General features: G+C 51.7%; 2 protein-coding genes across 3 annotated transcripts; both read left to right on the forward strand.

Moving 5' to 3' along the window:
* Positions 1 to 11,289: 11,289 nt before the first annotated feature.
* On the forward strand, positions 11,290 to 14,153 carry S100A3 (S100 calcium binding protein A3). 2 transcript variants are annotated; one of them, XM_010329655.2, is made up of 3 exons: positions 11,290 to 11,374; positions 13,057 to 13,202; positions 13,701 to 14,153. In XM_010329655.2, the coding sequence occupies exons 2-3, from the start codon at positions 13,062 to 13,064 to the stop codon at positions 13,863 to 13,865; spliced, it is 306 nt and encodes a 101-aa protein (XP_010327957.1). In that variant the 5' UTR covers positions 11,290 to 11,374; positions 13,057 to 13,061; the 3' UTR covers positions 13,866 to 14,153. The 2 variants fall into 2 exon arrangements, with proteins under 2 accessions (XP_010327957.1, XP_010327956.1); XM_010329654.3 differs by lacking the exon at positions 11,290 to 11,374 and adding an exon at positions 11,852 to 12,083.
* Positions 14,154 to 16,074: 1,921 nt separating this feature from the next.
* Positions 16,075 to 18,278, forward strand: S100A4 (S100 calcium binding protein A4). Its single transcript, XM_003941890.4, has 3 exons — positions 16,075 to 16,175; positions 17,125 to 17,274; positions 17,978 to 18,278. Exons 2-3 carry the CDS (start codon positions 17,134 to 17,136, stop codon positions 18,140 to 18,142), a joined length of 306 nt encoding a protein of 101 aa, XP_003941939.1. The 5' UTR covers positions 16,075 to 16,175; positions 17,125 to 17,133; the 3' UTR covers positions 18,143 to 18,278.
* The last annotated feature ends 492 nt before the right edge of the window (positions 18,279 to 18,770 follow it).

The raw sequence follows: 18,770 nt of genomic DNA on the forward strand, positions 1-18,770 counted from the left end.
CCCTCCAGCTTAGATTTCCTGGCCTCCAGAATTGTAAGCCAATAAATATCTGTTTTATTTTGACTACCAGTCTGTGGTATTCTGTTGTAGCAATACAAAACAGGCCAAGACAGGCAGTACACCTGTTTTCAGAAAACAAGGGTATTGTGTTCTACACAATACATTCTATATTGTATTTAATATTCTAGTATTGTAGGCTGGGCGTGGTGGCTCATGCCTGTAATCCAAGCACTTTGGAGGCCAAGGCGGGTGGAACACCTGAGGTCGGGAGTTCAAGACCAGCCTGACCAACATGGGGAAATCCTGTCTTTAAAAAAAAAAAAATTCTAGTATCATATATTCTATATTGTATACAGTACTGTACCGTATTACTTTTAATATCTGCTTTTAGATTGGCTAGCGCTTCTATTGGGCTCTGCTAAAAGCCACTAGGAGCCAGCTAATGTCAACGTTCTAATTTTTTCCTACTATTTCCCCTACAACTGTAGGCTAGGTTGTCATATATTCTGTATTTTAAGGTATATTGGGGACAGTTTGACCAGGTGCTTTGCCATCTCATAGCAAGGATTGCCAACGTTCCAGCTTGCAAAGGTTAGGTCCTCATATTTTATCCTTTCTTATCTTCATTTAGTCCCACATTTTAGGTTATTTTCTTGGTGGGTCCCACTTCCAGTTACCACATTCTCTATCAGTTGGGAATGTATTCAGTTGTAGGATACAGAAAACCCGATTAATATTGACTTAAATAAATTGGTCTCAATTTATTCGAATTTAAATCCTTCATACGAAAAATAGTGTAAAATAGGCAGTTCTGGTTTGGTGACCCTCAGATGTTGTGCTGGTGCATCACACATCACCCCAACATGTGGTGTCTTAAAACGTGATTTTATGGGCCAGGCACAGTGGCTCACGTCTGTAATCCAAGCACTTTGGGAGGCTGAGGTAGGCGGATCACTTGAGGTTAGGAGTTCGAGACCAGCCTGGCCAACAAGGTGAAACCTGTCTCTACTAAGAATACAAAAACTAGCCAGGTTGGCCGGGCGCGGTGGCTCAAGCCTGTAATCCCAGCACTTTGGAAGGCCGAGGCGGGTGGATCACGAGGTCAAGAGATCGAGACCATCCTGGTCAACATAGTGAAACCCTGTCTCTACTTAAAATACAAAAAAAATTAGCTGGGCATGGTGGTGCGTGCCTGTAATCCCAGCTACTCAGGAGGCTGAGGCAGGAGAATTGCCTGAGCCCAGGAGGCGGAGGTTGCAGTGAGCCAAGATCGCGCCATTGCACTCCAGCCTGGGTAACAAGAGTGAACCTCCGTCTCAAAAAAAAAAAAAAAAAAAAAAAAAAAAAAACTAGCCAGGTGTGGTGGCGTACACCTGTAATCCCTGCTACTCAGGAGGCTGAGGCAGGAGAATTGCTTGAACTCAGTCAGCTGAGATGGCACCATTGCACTCCAGCCTGGGTGATAGAGAGAGACTCCATTTCAAAAACAAACAGAAAAACAACAACACACAAAGAAGAGCACAAATTTATTATCTCTTATGGTTCTGGGGGTAGTCTGGACTTAGTTGGTGGTTCTTGTGTGGGGTCTTCCATGCAATTGTAGATGGAAATTGGAGCTAGAATGATCTGAATGTTTGAACAAAGTCAACATCTATGGTAGCTTGCTTAACATGCGTGGCAATTGATACTGGAGGCTAGCTGGAAGCTCAGCTGGAGTGCTTACCATGGACTCTCTATGTGGCTTGGGCTTCTTAGACCATGGCAGCAGGGTCCTGAGAGGTCAAATCCCAAAGTGAGCATTGCATGAGGCCCACATGGAAGCTGGTAGGCTTCTTAAGATTTATTTTAATTCTAATTAAATTTATTAATTTTTTTTCTTTTCTTTTCTTTTTTTTTTTTGAGATGGAGTTTCACTCTTGTTGCCCAGGCTGGAGTGCAGTGGCATGATCTCGGCTCACTGCTATCTCCGCTTCCTGGGTTCAAGCCATTCTCTTACCTCAGCCTGAGTAGCCTGGATTATAGGCACACACCACCATGCCCAGCTAATCTTTATATTTTTTAAAGTAGAGACAGGGTTTCACCATGTTGCCCAGGCTGGTCTCGAACTCCTGGACTAAGTCCCACCTGCCTTGGTTTCCCAAAGTGCTGGGATTACAGGCATGAGACACTGTGCTTGGCACTTTTTTTTTTTTTTTTTTTTTTTTTTTTTTTTTTTTTTTTTAGTTAGAGTCTCGATCTAGGCTGGAGTGCAGTGGTGCGATCTTTGCTCACTGCAACCTTAAGCAATTCTCCCTCCTCAGCCTCCCGAGTAGCTGGGACTATAGGTGCACGCCACCATGCCCGGCTAATTTTTGTAGCTTTAGTAGAGACGAGGTTTCACCATGTTAGTCAGGCTGTTCTCAAACTCCTGATCTTGTGATCCTCCCGCCTCAGCCTCCCAAAGTGCTGGAATTACAGGCGTGAGCCACTGCACCTGGCTACTTCTTAAGATTTATTTCAGACATCCCAGGACATCATTTCTGCTGTATACTAATGATAAAAAAAAGTCATTAAGTCTGGCTCAGATTAAGGGGAGGAGAATTAGACATGTCTTAATTTTATACATTAAGAGATGTCTAATTCTTATGAATGGCATGCATAAAATTGATGGTGACTGTCTCTGGAGACTAAATACCATAGTCTGTCTTCTAGCAACTGAAATTCACATCCCTCCCATATACAAAATACACTCATCTCCTTCCCATGACCCACAAAGTCTCATCTCATTCAGGCATCAATTTGAAGTCTTTGATTGTATTATCTGAGACAGGCCCAGAGATATGAACAAGGCTTCTCACGTGCAGTTCCTCCAGGACAGCTCCTCAAAAGCGGTTCCTCTTGGCCTGAAGCCCCGTGAAGAACACAGTCAATGTTCACAGGTGAGATGAAGATAGATAATTGCCATCCAGGCTTGTTGGCTCATGCCTGTAATCCCAGCACTTTGGGAGGCCGAAGTGGGTGGATTACTTGAGGTCAGGAGTTCGAGACCAGCCTGGCCAACATGGCAAAACTCTGTCTCTACTAAAAATACAAAAATTAGCTTGGCATGGTGGTGCACGCCTGTAATCCCAGCTACTTGGGAGGCTGAGGCAGGAGAATCGCTTGAACCTGGGAGCCAGAGATTGAAGTGAGGAGAGATCACATCACTGAACTCCAGCCTGGGCGACAGAGTGAGACTCTGTTCAAAAAACAAACAAACAAACAAAAATATAGCAGCCATAAACACTCCTTTTCTAAAGGGGGTGGTGGTGTATTGGAGGCACAGATTGGTGCACTGGGTCCATAGCAATTCTGAAATTGAGTCATATACGTGTCACCAGATTCTTGACTAGGGCCCAGTTCTGCTCTCTATAAATGGTTCTCGGCTCTTGGCTTCTAGGTTCTTGACTTCATTTTCTGAGTTAACTCTCTATTTTCCATAAGAAGTATCTGTGTTGGTTGGGCATGGTGGCTCATGCCTGTAATCCCAGCACTTTGGGAGGCCGAAGTGGACGGATCACTTAAGGTCGGGAGTTCAAGACCAGCTTGACCAACATGTAGAAACCCCATCTCTACTAAAAATACAAAATTAGCCAGGTGTGGTGGCGTGTGCCTGTAATCCCAGCTTGAACCCGTGAGGCAGAGGTTGTGGTGAGCCGAGATTGTGCCACTGCACTCCAGCTTGGGCAACAAGAGCAAAACTCCATTTCGGAAAAAAAAAAAAAAAAAGAAAAAAAAGTATCTGTATTGATAGCTAAGTAGCTCTCTCAGCCTGGTTCTTGCCCATTTGACGTTAAAGACCTAAAAACTTCTTTTGATTTTAAAAAATCTATCTCAGTCCCTTTTCGTTCAAAATGATATAATTCATGTAAAAATGTGACCTCACTGTGCATCAACTTATAATTCACTTAATAGACAATGCCACACCTACGAATCTTTTAAAGATTGGCCTCTCTCCAGCTTGGACTGAGAGTCAGGGTGCTGGGAGTAAATGCCCTTGAGATTCCTAAAAGCCTTCTAGTCTGAAAGAGCCTAAGAGGCACACTTCTAGAATTATTAGACATTGCATTATTTATCTGAGATCGAGGAAGCTTGCCCTTAAATCTTTTTGAGGTCTTATTACAAGGTTTTACCTTTGACTTACTTCACCTTTATCTCGAGACCCTTTTACCGACAGGGATCTGGATTTGATATTTGTTTCAAAGCCATTTATTAGTTTGAGAGCCATTTGCTGGCTGGAAACACTGTACTGAGCCCTCTATATTTCCTCTGAATTCTCTAAAAAGCTGAGTAGTTTCTTCTTTTTTTTTTTTTCTTTTGAGATGGAGTCTCACTCTGTTGCCCAGGCTGGAGTGTCCTTGGCTCACTGCAACCTCTACCTCCCGGGTGAGAAGCTCCTTCTTTAGTTCAAATTTCTAGTCTTACATTTTCAGCATAGGCAGCTAGAAGAAGCCAGTTGGTTCTTTCCCTATTCTGCCTAAAAGTCTCCTTAGCCATTTCCATAAACTCATTAGGTACCTTTCTATTTTCCACGTAACCACAGACAGCAATGTGGCCAGAATCTGTCATTACCTAATATGGTCTGTTTTTTTCTAGAGGAAATTTCTAACAATTTCCTCACTGTCCTTCAAATCGTTACTAATAATCTTCTAGAGACCCTCCCAGCCTTCACCCATTGCCTGCTCTCAAAGCCAATGCACCTGCTTCAGTTTCTTTGTAACAGCAGCATCCTGCCCTTGTAGGGGTTTGCTGAAAGATGGAAGGAACCAGCTCGTGCTCCTCCACTTCCTCTTTCATGACATCTAGGTTTCTATTTGGTCCATATTCCAAGATATGCCATGGTCTGACCAAATATTTTGTGATTTCACAACCAAGGTCCTGACTTTCCAGCCTGACATATTGGGTCATCATCTCTCAGTACCTTTCTCCCTCTGCTTAGCCAAGTTCACATTTTAGATTCTTTTGCTTGAGGATTCCACTTTAAGATATCAAATCCTCTACTAGGTAGGGTTTTTTTTCAACTGCCACAAATTACAGAAAACCTGACGAATGCTAGTTGCTTCAATTGTCTTACCCAAGAAGTCTGGAATAGGATGTTCAGGTTCCATTCAGGGGTCCCGAGAAAAGACATCGGAGACCCCGTGTCTTTTCATTTTTTGGCTCTGTAGCATATAGGACGTTTTGTGATCACATCATGGCTGCTATACTTCCAGACCTCACTGTCCATGTTCCAGGCTGGAAGACAGAATAAGGGGGAGGTGCAAATGCCTTTTCCACAGGAGCCTTTGCCTTTTCATTATGATTGAAGTGCCCTCCCCCAGAGACTTCCGCTTATATCTTTGACCTCAACTGTGTAATTTGGCTAGTCTTAGCTGTAACCAAGTGTTTTTAGCTGACCATGTTGACATCTTAGAAGAAAAAAAATGGGTCTTAATAATGAAGAAAGAGGAGATGGATAGTGGACAAGTAATACACAGTGTTTTCCTGAATTGTTTTCTTACTTCCTTGGGAAACGGATGTTTCAGAACCACTTCTAGAGTATCTCAGAGAGGGTCCCCAGAGACGACAGAAAAGGCCAAGTATGGGGCTGCTGGGAAAACTGCTTGTTCTCACTTACGATTCTGCCGTAACTGCACATCTGGGGCTGGTGAGGCAAGGCAGGCCAGGCCTTCAATGAGAAATGGTCTCTTTTCATAGCAGTAAAAAGGGAGAAGCCCACTTTCCCACTATCCTGTAGGAAAGGGAGCCAGTAACTATAGCTCAGAAAATCATGATGATGGTAATTAACATGTCTATAGCAGTTCTCAAAGTTCCTTTCATGCACTGTGGTTTCAGCCTCATGGTAACCCTGAGAGGAGCTATCATTAGCCCATTTTACGGATGAGGAAACTGAGAGGAAGCAGCATCTGTCATTCGAGGAACACTCCCTCCAGCCAGGTACTCTGCTAGGCCTATTCAAGCATCATCTCTTTGATTCCTTGGAGCAATTGAGTGAGGGCTATGCTATTAGTTTCTGCATGTCACAGACGAGGAAACAGAGGCCGGGAGAGGTTAAATCAGGAGTAGTGTCAGGACTTGACCCATGTCTTAAGAAAGGTCCTTGGCTGGGTGTGGTGGCTCATGCCTGTAATCTAAGCACTTTGGAGGCCCAGGTGGAAGGATCACCTGAGGTCAGGAGTTCAAGACCAGCCTGACCAACATGGTGAAACCCTGTCTTAAAAAAATAAAAATAGGGTTGGGCGCGGTGGCTCAAGCCTGTAATCCCAGCACTTTGGGAGGCCGAGGCGGGTGGATCACAAGGTCAAGAGATCGAGACCATCCTGGTCAACATGGTGAAACCCTGTCTCTACTAAAAATACAAAAAAATTAGCTGGGCATGGTGGTGCGTGCCTGTAATCCCAGCTATTCAGGAGGCTGAGGCAGGAGAATTGCCTGAACCCAGGAGGCGGAGGTTGCGCCATTGCACTCCAGCCTGGGTAACAAGAGCGAAACTCCGTCTCAAAAAAAAAAAAAAAAAATAAAAAAATAAAAATAAAAATAAAAAAAGCCTCATCCCTGTGGACACCGGGTGGCAGCCTGGGCCTTCCTCCCCTTCCCACAGCCATCTCCAAAGCCTGGGGCTTTGTGTAAGGTGAAGGGGACCTGGATGAGCAGCATCTAGACCCTTGGTGTCCTTATCCTGCATCAATGGGAGAAGCAGGTCCGCTTGCTCCTGGTGGATTAGTGCAGTCTGGTTTCTTTTGGGCCTTAGGCTCACAAAATGTCCTGGCTTCTCTCGGGACTCAGTTCCAGGTTCTGGGGCTGTGCTGGCTGGTGGAGACTGGTCTCAGCCGGCTGCCCCGGGAGCTGGGCAGGCTCTGAAGGAGGTTGATTTCCTTTCCTTCTGGGCATCTGACAAACTAGCAAGCACTACTTTCCCAGACGGTCCCAGCAATCTCCCCCCCATTCCGTTTTCTCTCCCCAGACCTGCTCTATGTGCAGAGGCACAGAGAGGAGGGTCTAGAAACAGCTCTGCTCAAAGGTCTGTTGGCCCGGTTCTTTCCCACCTCCTCCTAGAACTGCGGCCGGAGGAGAGCCTCAGGAACACATACCTCAGCCCCGATGCTGCCTCGCTTTGGCGTTTGCTTTTTTGAATTAATCCCCGGCAGCCTGTTAGCCCTCCAGGAAAAGAGAGAATAAAGGCAAAGGTGGGCTCTGAGACCAGGGAGTGGCTGAAGTAGGGCCCCCATGCCATGTCTTTAGGTCACTTGATTGCTTCACTAACTCACTGCTGTCATCTATGAATTGCTCACCATCTGACATTGACCTGGTAGTCAGAAGAAGCAGTAGGTCTAAGCAGTAGGTCCACAGGCCTCTTTGATCTCAGTTCAGATCCTCTTCCCATCTCCCGAGGCCCCATCCCCGATTCTGTAGCAAAGGCCTCCCTGGCTGCACATCAGTCCCAGTAATCAAATGCCCCTTCCCACGCCTTCCCTATATTTGGCTCAGATGATGAGAAAGGAAGCTAGTGATTTTGAGAAGGTTCATTGGTCCCGTGGGGCTATGGGATTGGGGTGGGCTCACCCTGTCCTTGGGGCCTAGACCCTTTTGGCACAAGCATGTGCCAAAATGCTCAGGACACTCCATCTTGTTCCTCCCTGAGGGGCAGAACCAGACACTGACCTTCAGGGAGGCAGTGCAGTTTCCGGGAGCATCTGGTGATGGTGGTGATATCAGGGAGACAGAGCCAGGGAGAATGGGTGCGGGGAGAGAGAGTCTGCTGTAATAAGTCCTGCTAGATCGGACAGTATCTGCTCTCACCCTTCATGCATCCACAGGCTGCCCCTATGGGGAGAGAGCTCCTTGCATTTCTCAGCGGTCAGTTCCACATCTTCAGCGGTGGAGCTCTAGAAGGTGAGCAGTAAGGGTGCTGGGCTCAGCCTGAGTGTGTGGATTCTGGAGCAGGTGTGGGAGGGGGTCGGCCCCTCTCCAGGCCCTGGAGGGGTGGTTATGTGGGACGAATTCCGATCCACTGCAGATAGGGAGATGCAGGGGAGATGGGGGTGGGGGGGATGGTGGGGGGTGGTGGTGGGAGTGGTGGGGGGTGGGGGAGGGGAAGAATTTCCAGCAGGGCAGAGTCCATCACCCCAAGGAGAGTTTGCGAAAGCAAGGGAAGGGAAGTTACAGCTCTCCCCTCCCCACCTGCACGGAGGAGGCAGGAGCCAGTGATCTGGTGAGGAAAGGCTGGTTCTTTCCCTCCCCTCCTGCCCTCCCGGGAGCCTCCCTTGAGCTGACTCAGTGTCTGCTTGTTGAGTTGGACTGAGGCCTCGGCCCTGACATGGTCCACAGGTAACAGCAAGTGATAGCGCTTTCACGTTGGATTCTTAGGGAAGGAATCTTCCAAATCCATTTTGGAGGTAAGGAAATGAAGGCCTTAACAAGGTAAAGGATGTAACATGCTTGAGGGCAGGTGGCAAGAGGAAGGTAGAGCCTCGAGGTTCTTTCAATGACGGTCCGCCAACCCCAAAGTCCTGACCACTCTGTCCGTCCGCCCCACCCCTCAGGCCTCGCCTCCCCACAGTCTCGGTCTGAGTCTCTCCCAGTTCTCTCCCAGTGGGCAAACCCACATGCTGCATCCCAGAGAGGTCTGCCAAGCTGAGAAACGCCAGGGGCTGGTGGATGAGGACATGGGCGAGGAACTGGCTGCTGGGCTCTTCCCTGACCACTCATATGTTAGTAAAGTGCCTTGTTTCCTATCATCGTCTTCTTTCTCCCAGCCCTGCTTTATTTTTCTTCATAGCATTTATATCAGCAATCTACGAAGCACCTATTTTGTTAGTGTCTGGTTTCCCCCATAGACTGTCATCTCTGTAGAGCAGGGACTTTTGTTTATGGCTATACCCCCAATGGCTCTAAATATTTCTATGAACAATGAATGCCTTTTAGGCCTGCCACTTGCTAGTTAAGTGACTCTGGGCAAGCTACCCATCTCTCTCTTTATTTTTGAGACAGTTTCTTGGTCTGTTGCCCAGGATGGAGTGCAATGGCACGATCTCAACTCACTGCAACCTCCGTCTCCCAGGTTCAAGTGATTCTCCTGCCTCAGCCTCCCGAGTAGCTGGGACTACAGGTGCGCACAACCATGCTTAACTATTTTTTGTATTTTTAGTGGAGATGGGGTTTCACCATGTTGGCCGGGCTGGTCTTGAACTCCTGACCTCAGGTGATCTACTCACCTCGCCCTCCCAAAGTGCTGGGATTACAGGTGTGAACCACCTCACCCGGCCTCACTCACCTCTTAACATTTCTCAAGCCCTTACCATGTGTTGGACATTATTTATTCTATGAGCTTCATCTGTATTAGTTTATTTAAGCCCCACACAAACCTGTGAGGTAGTTACTATTATCATCCTCCATCATTGGCAGATGAGTGAAAGAGCTGTGATATCCTATGATATCCTGCTTAAGAGAGGTGGCTGGTAGCAGAGCTGGGATACCATAGGTGCTTGACCTAAGCTCAATTAATTGCTGGTCCACTCTGGCCCCTGCTTCTGCTGCGTGACTGTCTCTTGTTCTCTGCCCCCTTCTCCCCATATTTCCTGGCCTATAAAACAGGGCTAATCACAGCTTCGCCTTTCCTTCCCTCCTCCATTGCTCACTCCTCTCCCCAACAGGGAAGGGAGTCCTCCCAACACTCCTTGCTCCCAACACTCCAAGCATCCTCTCCTTGCTCCCGCTCCAAAGAGAGGATGGCCCAGGCAAGGCTTGGTGCTGGGGGCCGAAGGCCAGGCCGAGGTATCATTGGCGCTCTGGCTGCCTGCAAGGGCAGGAAGCCTTTTTAGTTGGCCTGGGAATCAATCTCCTTCCTCTTTTCCCTCTCCGACTCTTCGAGGTTTTAGGTTCTCTTCCAATGAAATGGGGAGGAGTTTCTCAGTCTTCGGTGTGAGGGAGAGAATAGACCAGAGATGTGAAAGGGTATCTGTTTCTGGTCATATGGTGGTCTGTGCCCACTCCAGCTAAAAACAAAGAAAAATCCTGCATATAATTAGATCTTTTCAAAGCATTGAAGAGCCACAAGGCAGTAAGAAATGAGTAGGTAAAAATCTAAGTAAAAGCAGATTCTGGCCGGGCGCGGTGGCTCAAGCCTGTAATCCCAGCACTTTGGGAGGTTGAGGCGGGTGGATCACAAGATCAAGAGATCGAGACCATCCCGGTCAACATGGTGAAACCCCGTCTCTACTAAAAAATACAAAAAATTAGCTGGGCATGGTGGCGCGTGCCTGTAATCCCAGCTACTCAGGAGGCTGAGGCAGGAGAATTGCCTGAACCCAGGAGGCGGAGGTTGCGGTGAGCCGAGATCGCGCCATTGCACTCCAGCCTGGGTAACAAGGGCGAAACTCCGTCTCAAAAAAAAAAAAAAGCAGATTCTGTACTGGGGCCCTTGGTGCCCTGAGGTCATTGGCCAAGCCAAGCCCGAGCTTTGACTTTGATGGTTTGGGGAGTGAGGAAGAGAGAAGCGGAAGCCCAGGGCTCACCCCAGGAGGGGACACAAATGGGTGACCCTCCCATGATGCTGAGATCTGAAAAGGCTACATGCTCAAACTAAAAGCCAGAGGGATTCCCATCTTGCCACCCACAAGACTTCATGGAAAGTTGTTTCAGTGCTGAGCAAGCAGGGGAAGAAGGAAAACACCCTAAAGGAGCTCCAGCCGCGGGCAGCCTTCGTGAAACTGTAGCCCAAATTCATTCCCATCACCTGGGGTGGAAGGACTAGAAAAGTCAACTTAGACCGCTGGAAGTGCCCCTGGGAGGAACACACTTCTCCCTATGCCTCAAAGACATCCCACTGACAATTTCTCCCAGGGAGGCAAGCAGTTCACAGCCAAAAGCTTCGATCTGGTTAGGCAAGATCAGTCTTCTCATCTGTAAAGGGGAGGCTTAGCCACGTGCTCTCCAAGTTCCCCCCGGAATGGAGATTTGTAGGGGTGCAACCTCAGCGAGGCGGAAGTGTGCCCCCACTTGGTATTCTGGGGGGCTCTGCAGAATGAAGAGATGGGGCTGTGATGTGATGTGATGGATAAGCCAGCCCATCTCCTCCAATAGAGCTGAAGGGCTGTCCTCAGTTCCCGACTCTGGGGGAGGGCAGAGGGGGAATGAATGGGGAGTGGTGTCTGAGCCCAGACGGGCCTTTGATGTGCGCGTGGATGGGTGGGCAGGTGGCGCCTGTAATGCGGTTGCTGAGGGCTCCCCGAGGGCATCCTCAGTGTTGACCTACTTGAGTCCCCCATAATTGCTTCCTTCCTTTCTTGGGAGGCTACAAATAGGGATGTGAGGAAGCTGTCTCTAAGCTCCTACGGCTGAAACGCCAGTGCCAGTGGTGAGTGGCAGCTGCTTGGGTCCCACCCAGGGTTGAGCATCAGGGCAGCTCGGGGGACCCCCAATAGCCAGCCTGACTCCTGACCCAGGGTCTGGCACTGGGAGCAGAGAGATGACTATAGCAGGACTGTCGGGGGAGGGAAGTCAGACACGGTGGATGCAGAGGTTGCCCTGCACAGTGAAGGGCTGTCGGGGAAGTTTGGGCTTGGGGGTGTGCAGCGCTGAGCTCTGCCTTGGAGGGGAGTACTGGGCTCAAGGTTGCGGTGTTCTCCTTAGTCAGCCCCTCACCTGCCCCTTGCCTCTTTGCTGCATTCCTGGGGACAGGTCAAGACTGGCTAAGGCTGCAGGGGGAAGAGGGGATTCCCGCAGCTCCAGGCACTGTGCTTCTGAAACAGCAGCAGTGGTGGTGCCAGGCAGGCTGGCAGGAGCCCAGAAAGGTGTGCCGAGCCGCTCTGAGGCTCCTCATTCCCGGGGATCATGGCCCTTTCCTCTGCTGGGAACCTGAACACCTTGCTCCAATCCTGGGCTGTTTACAACAAATTAAACCCTGGCAGTGCTTGGCACCTCCCTCTCCTTCCCCTTTCCTGCCAGCCACAACCATGCCAGCCATTTGCTCCCAGCAGCAGGCCCAGCAGTGGGCGAATCTTCGGGGAGAGTCTTGGCCCTGGTCACCCTGTGCTGAGGACTCCCATCCCGTGGGGGAGCCAGGAGTGAGTCACTGGTCTTGCATGGAAAAAACTCTTGCCTTCCTGGCTGCCTTCGGGTTTTCCCAGGCTGGAGGCATCATCCCAGAAGGGCGGTGGAAAGGGACAGTGGAAGTGCGGGGAGCTGAGCAATTCCAGGAAGGGCTTCCCCTCCAGTAGAACAGAGTACCCCTGTACAGAGCCTTCCCTCTAAGGGTCAGGGGGGTAACCCCAGGGGAGGCCAGTCTCAGATTGGTAAATTCCTGAACCAGTCCACTCTCAAGCGACCATCTGGATCCGGTTCCTGACTGGGCCTGCGAGGTGGGATGAACCCCACTTCACAGATCAGGCCCCTGAGACCCCGAGAGGCAAATGGCTCACTAGGCTGGCACAGCTGGTGAGAGGCAGAGGAGAGCCCACGAGATTTTCTCTTGGATGCAGCTTCCCTGAGTTTAGGGCAGGAGGCAGGGTGAGGGGAGTGGTGGTGAGGCTGTGGGGGCTCCTCTCAGGCCTGCGCCTCCCTCCTGCTAAGGCCTAGCTTCTCCACGGGCCTGAGGACAGAGCAGCACAGGGCCAGGCTCTCCCTGTGCAAGTCCCTGCAGGGCAGGAGGCTTCTAGGGCATCTCATGGGCTGGGGCAGACAGAGACCAAGCCACCCCTGGGTGGTGGGGATAAGCAGAGAACCCGAGAATGCTTAAGGAGCCCCACGGTGGGGTGTGTGGGTGGTGGGGTAAGATGCTGTCTCTTTAAGGAGTTTGCAGTGATGTTGGGGCAATCAGACCTCTGCATGGGGCAAATAACAAGAGAGCAGCAGGGAGATAAATTAATAGGGGCTGGTGTGGTCCGGGAGGGCTGCTCAGAGGAGGGGGAGCCATGATGCCTGAAGCCTGGTGGAGGTTAAGCTGGGTCTAGGAACAGTCTTGGAGAAACATGGAAGGCAGAGGTGAGCAGGGGGCTGGCCTGGAACTCTGCTGTGAGTCACGCCCTTGTTCTGTGACAGTGAGGATGGCCAGGCCTCTGGAGCAGGCGGTAGCTGCCATCGTGTGCACCTTCCAGGAATACGCAGGGCGCTGTGGGGACAAACACAAGCTCTGCCAGGCGGAGCTCAAGGAGCTGCTGCAGAAGGAGCTGCCCACCTGGACCCCGGTGAGTATGCAGAGTGTCCATCCCCTCCTTACCAGGCAGGAGGCACAGCCTGGACTCTGCAAAGAGAGACCTGGGGACGAGCCTGAGCACAGGTCAGCAAGGGGAGGAGGCTGGACTGCGAGGAGGGAGTGGGAGGAAGAGAACGGACACCGCAGAAGCCTCAGCTTCCTTATCTGTAAAATCGGAGGACAATCATCACACCTGCTGCCTTGTAGGGTTGTGAGGGGACTGAGCGAGAGCACCATGAAGAACACCTAACGTGTAGTAGGCACTCAGTAGCAGATAGTAGGTGCTCGATTAATAATCTGAGAGGGCGGATTTGGGAGGGGATCGCAATGGGTGCATGATCGGAACAGGTAGGTTGAAGTTGGCCCTCGGAAGGGTGTCGTTTGGGGTAGGGTGGGTCCACTCGGGAGAGGAGGGAGGGAGGTGGCGTGCGAGGCTGTTCCGCCCTCCTCATCCTGCTCCCCCGCCCTTCCCCACCCCTCCTTTGCACAGACCGAGTTTCGGGAGTGTGACTACAACAAATTCATGAGCGTTCTGGACACCAACAAGGACTGCGAGGTGGACTTTATGGAGTATGTGCGCTCACTTGCCTGTCTCTGCCTCTACTGCCACGAGTACTTCAAGGACTGCACCCCAGAGCCCCCCTGCCCCCAGTAGCCTCTGCTCTGGGGGTTGCGATGGCTGTTACATCTCCCATAACCCCTCCTACCCTCTCTCCTGTGCCCCTTTCAATCTGGACTTGCCAAGGTCTTCCGTGATCAGTTAACCCATTTTACCCAGGATACCCAGTGAGTGAGGGGTAGAGCCGCTCTGGGCCCCAGCCTGCCCACCGCACCCCTGCTGCCTCCCTTGTGGTTGGGAGGAGGCGGGATCTGCTCTGAGGCCCCAATGGGATCTCAATGGAAAAGGGCCTATTTGACTCCTAATAAAAGACTGGCATCAGCTTGCCTTTGTTTGGTTCTTCTCCGGGGACGTGTCTGCTGAGCTCTTTGCTCCTCTCTGGACTTTTCCACTGCAGGAAGGCAGCTGAGGGCAGGCGCAGGAGGCCCCCCCAGGGACGTTTCAGACCCTGCAGAAATGCAGTGGCCTCCAGAGTCCAGCAGGAGGGCGTGGGGCCAACACTGGGACTCCCATCCTCCCTTCCTCTCTCTTTCTCTGGGGTCTTTGAGAGGGCTGCCTGAGTTTCCCCTGGGACTCAGGTCTCTCGATCGGGTGATCTGAGGAGGGTGGGGTGGGGGTGGGGTGGGGGTGCTTGTTCCCTGCCCCGGGCTGTGGGAGCCCAGAGAGCAGCACTAATGGGATTAGGGTGTTTGAGGTGTTTACTCCCAGCCAGGGCGGGGTGCCCGTGTGGAGGGGGAAGGGGGTATCTTGAGGCAGTCCCCATCCCTGAAGCCACAGCCCCCATCCCTGAAGCCACAGCCCCCTGAGGGCCTTAACCCCCTACTTCCAACCCTAACTGAGCTTACGGCCCACCCTGAGAGGTTGACCCAAATCCTGACTTCCGTATTTTGTGCCATTTCACCTCTCACTCTCCACCCCGACCTGGGTTCTTCATTCCTGACACTCATCCCAACTTTAAATGGCACCCCGGATACCTTCTCCGAACCTGGGGCCTATCCATGAGTGCCCACGCCTCATTGCTACCCATTCCATTACTACCTCACCCAGGAGCTTTCCCAACGACGTTTCTGAGGTGGGCCCAGACCCTCCTTTGGGTATGAACCTCTTCCCCTCCAGACCCCCCCAGCTCTGGCCCTGGGCCTTCCTTAGCATGGCAGACAGTACTGGGTCTGGGGATCCCCTCCCCCATTTTTGTTTTTTAATTTTAATTTTTTTTTTGAGACAGAGTCTCCCTCTGTCACCCACCCTGGAGTGCAGGCATGATCTCTGCTCACTGCAACCTCACCTCCCAGATTCAAGCAATTCTCCTGCCTCAGCCTCCCGAGTAGCTGGGATTACAGGCGTGTGCCACCACGCCTGTCTAATTTTTTTGTAATTTTTACTAGAGATGGAATTATACCATCTTGGCCAGGCTGGTCTTGAACTCCTTACCTCGTGATCCACCAGCCTCGGCCTCCCAAAGTGCTGGGATTACAGGTGTGAGCCACTGCGCCTGGCCTTAATCTTTATTTTTTTAAGAGATAAGGTCTCGCTGTGTTGCCCAGGCTGGAGAGCAGTGGCTTGAGCATAGTTCACTGCAGTCTCGGATTCCTGGGCTCAAATGATCCTCCTGTTCTAGCTTCCTGACTAGCTGGGACTACAGGCTCCAGCCACGCTGTCCAGCTAATTAAAAAAACTTTTGGCTAGGCGCAATGGTTCATGCTTGTAATCCCAGCACTTTGAGAGGCCGAGGTGGGTGGATCACCTGAGGTCCGGAGTTCAAGACCAGCCTGGCCAACATGGTGAAACATGGTCTCTACTAAAAATACAAAATTGGCTGGGCGTGGTGGGACATGCCTGTAATCCCAGCTACTCGGGAGGCCGAGGCAGGAGAATCCCTTGAACTCGGGAGGCGGAGGTTGCAGTGAGCCGAGATCACGCCATTGTACTCTAGCCTGGGCAACGAGAGCGAAACTCCATCTCAAGAAAAAAAGAGGAGACTACTCTCTCCCTGTCCCCAATACTCCAGGCACAGGCTGCTACTTCCTCCACCTCTCTAAAACTCAGGCTATGTGCACTGGGTAGTGCCTATTACATCCAGGTCCCTGCTGGTGGTAACCATTGGGGCTTACCCCTTGCCCACGGGGGCCCACCTGGGGACAGGAAGCTTGGTTCCCAGGCTGGGCTGGTGGAGGGTGCTGTGGCATTTACCATGTCAGCCCACAGTAGGAGGGCAGTATCTGCTCTCCCCCATCCCCTGCTATGGGCAGGGCCTGGCGGGGGTATAAATAGGTCAGACCGCTGGGCCGTCCCCGTTCTTCCTCTCTCTACAACCCTCTCTCAGTCTGCTTCTTCTCTCTTGGCCTGGTGAGTTGTGTTGGCCTGACTGGCATGCGAGGGGTGTCAGAGACCAGGGCTGGGGCGGAAGAAGGGGAGGTGGGTGGGGGCCAGATGTGCTAAACAGATCCAGATGTGAGATTCTGATGTGGAAGCTCTGGATAGAGTGTGTGTGTGGGTGTGCATGTGCGTGGGTACACATGTGCACACACACACACACGTGCATGTAAGAGGGAGGAAAAAACAAACAGAAAAGTGAGCAAGTGGCTGGATTTGGGCTCTCCAGGCGCTTCTGAGATGCGGCTTGCACGCGCTGTTGCTCTAGTGTGTGTTGGTGTGTGTGTGCCCATGGGTATGCACACGGGCTCACATTTGCTGGGTTGCACGCTCGGGCTCAGGAAGCAAAGCCAAGGCCGAAGGTAACTGTGGGCGTTTGGTGGTGTGCCCAGGAGCCTCTGCCCTGCAGCCAGCAGCCCAGTTCGAGAGCATGGCCTCTGCACCTTCTCCTCCAACCCTTGACTCTGCCACCTCACTCTGCCCCTCCCTAGGCTGAGCGCGAGGCGGCTGGTTTTTTCCGCTGCAGGCCTCTGGGCAGGCCTCCAGCAGCCGCACCCAGTGCTGGGAGGGAGAAGAATGGCCAGGGCGGGGCCTTTGTGGCTGAGCTGTGGGAGTGGATTGACTGAGTGAGAGGTGGAAAAAATGCTGTTGTTGAGGAGAGGCCTGGGAGCTTGCTGCCTCAATCTCCAGAGCCTGTGCAGTGGGTCCTGCAAACATTCACTGTTCACCGTTCACCGCCCAGAGCATGTGTTCCCCACACCCTTCTACCAGGTGCTGGGCCCGCTGCTCCGAGCTCCCCCAGGGAGGGAGCAGAGTCTCACCAAGTGCTCCCATCAAAGGGATGTGAGTGGAGCTGGGCATTCTGAATACATCTCTCGGGGTGTGGGGTAAACAAGAGGGTCTCTGTGCCTCCTGCCCCCAGATCCAGATCATGGCGTGCCCCCTGGAGAAGGCCCTGGACGTGATGGTGTCCACCTTCCACAAGTACTCGGGCAAAGAGGGTGACAAGTTCAAGCTCAACAAGTCAGAGCTAAAGGAGCTGCTGACCCGGGAGCTGCCCAGCTTCTTGGGGGTGAGTGGGTAGTGCCTGAGTGTGCCCTCACGTGGGCCATTTCCCACAGAGGAGGCAGCAGTCCTGCTATAGAGCATTAGCTACAGAGGGCATCCATCAGTGGGGTGGCTGCCTGGGGTGGAAACACAGTGAATACCACCGCTCAAGGACTGGCACCCTGCTGAAAGAGGGCTGAGAATGAACCGGTCAGACACCGCCAGGTGCTCTGCACTGAAGGGAAGACTAAGCTCAGAGGGTTAAGTAACTTCCCAAGGTGGTCGGTGTGCAGGACGGCCATCCGGACCCGGACCGTCACCCCAACAATGGACACTGAGTTTCTGTTTGGCTTGTAGATGTGACGATACAGATGCGGAGATGATCACACGCCCACAGACTTTCCCCTCAAACGATAACAATGTACATTTGTATCAAACATGATACAGTTTACGTATTGCTTTCGTGACTATTATTACCTTACGGGATTATTAGAACGATCTTGGGTGAAAATGTTGTGGTCCTGTCATTTTTCCCTTGCACCAGGTCCTCAGACTTCCTCATCCAAGGAGCACCTTCTCCACCCTAGCTTAGCCTTGAGGGTGGGAGCTCCAAACTGGACCTCCCAAAGGAGCCTTCCCGAGCTCTGGGCCGGAGGTAGAAACTGGGTCTGGTCCTGGCGCCACCCACTGGGCTTCTGTTTTTTATGTGGAGCCTCTTTTCCCTCCAGAAAAGGACAGATGAAGCGGGCTTCCAGAAGCTGATGAACAACTTGGACAGCAACAGGGACAACGAGGTGGACTTCCAGGAGTACTGTGTCTTCCTGTCCTGCATCGCCATGATGTGTAACGAATTCTTTGAAGGCTTCCCAGATAAGCAGCCCAGGAAGAAATGAAAGCTCCTCCCATGTGGTTGGGGGGTCTGCCACCTGGGGCCTTCCCTGTCGGCAGCGGGTACAGGGCCCCTCCCGGGCTCCTTCAGACCCGTGCTTGATGCTGAGCGAATTCAATAAAGATTCTTGGGAGTTTTGAGGCTGATGGTGTGAGAGACTCTGGGAGCGTGGGTTGGAAACTGAGGGATATGTTGTGGGGTGGTGGTGGGGAGCAATGGGAGCTGAGCTGAAGTTTTATGGAGAGCAGATCGGGGAAGTCAGGGGAGGGAGGCGGGGTGACTAAGAGTGTGTGCAGGGCCCGGGCGCGGTGGCGCATGTCTGTAATCCTAGCACTTTGGGAGGCTGAGGCGGGCGGATCACCTGAAGTCAGAAGTTCCAGACCAGCCTGACCAATATGGTGAAACCCTGTCTTTAAAAAAAAAAAAAAAAAAAAAAGAATGTGTGTGCACAGGCAACAGTGTTGACTCAGTGTGGTCAAAGCCGGGAAGAGGGCTCCCCCCACCACCCCAAGGCTTCGAAGGCCCCAGCTGTGGGATCTCAGCCAGCCCACTCACCCCTCCCGTCTCTCTCCAACCTTGCCTCTGGCAGGATCTTGAACCGAGGTTGGAATTAAAGGCCACATCTGCTCCTG

The sequence above is a fragment of the Saimiri boliviensis genome, chromosome 19 (assembly GCF_048565385.1).
Source record: "Saimiri boliviensis isolate mSaiBol1 chromosome 19, mSaiBol1.pri, whole genome shotgun sequence".
NCBI classification, from domain to species: domain Eukaryota; kingdom Metazoa; phylum Chordata; class Mammalia; order Primates; family Cebidae; genus Saimiri; species Saimiri boliviensis.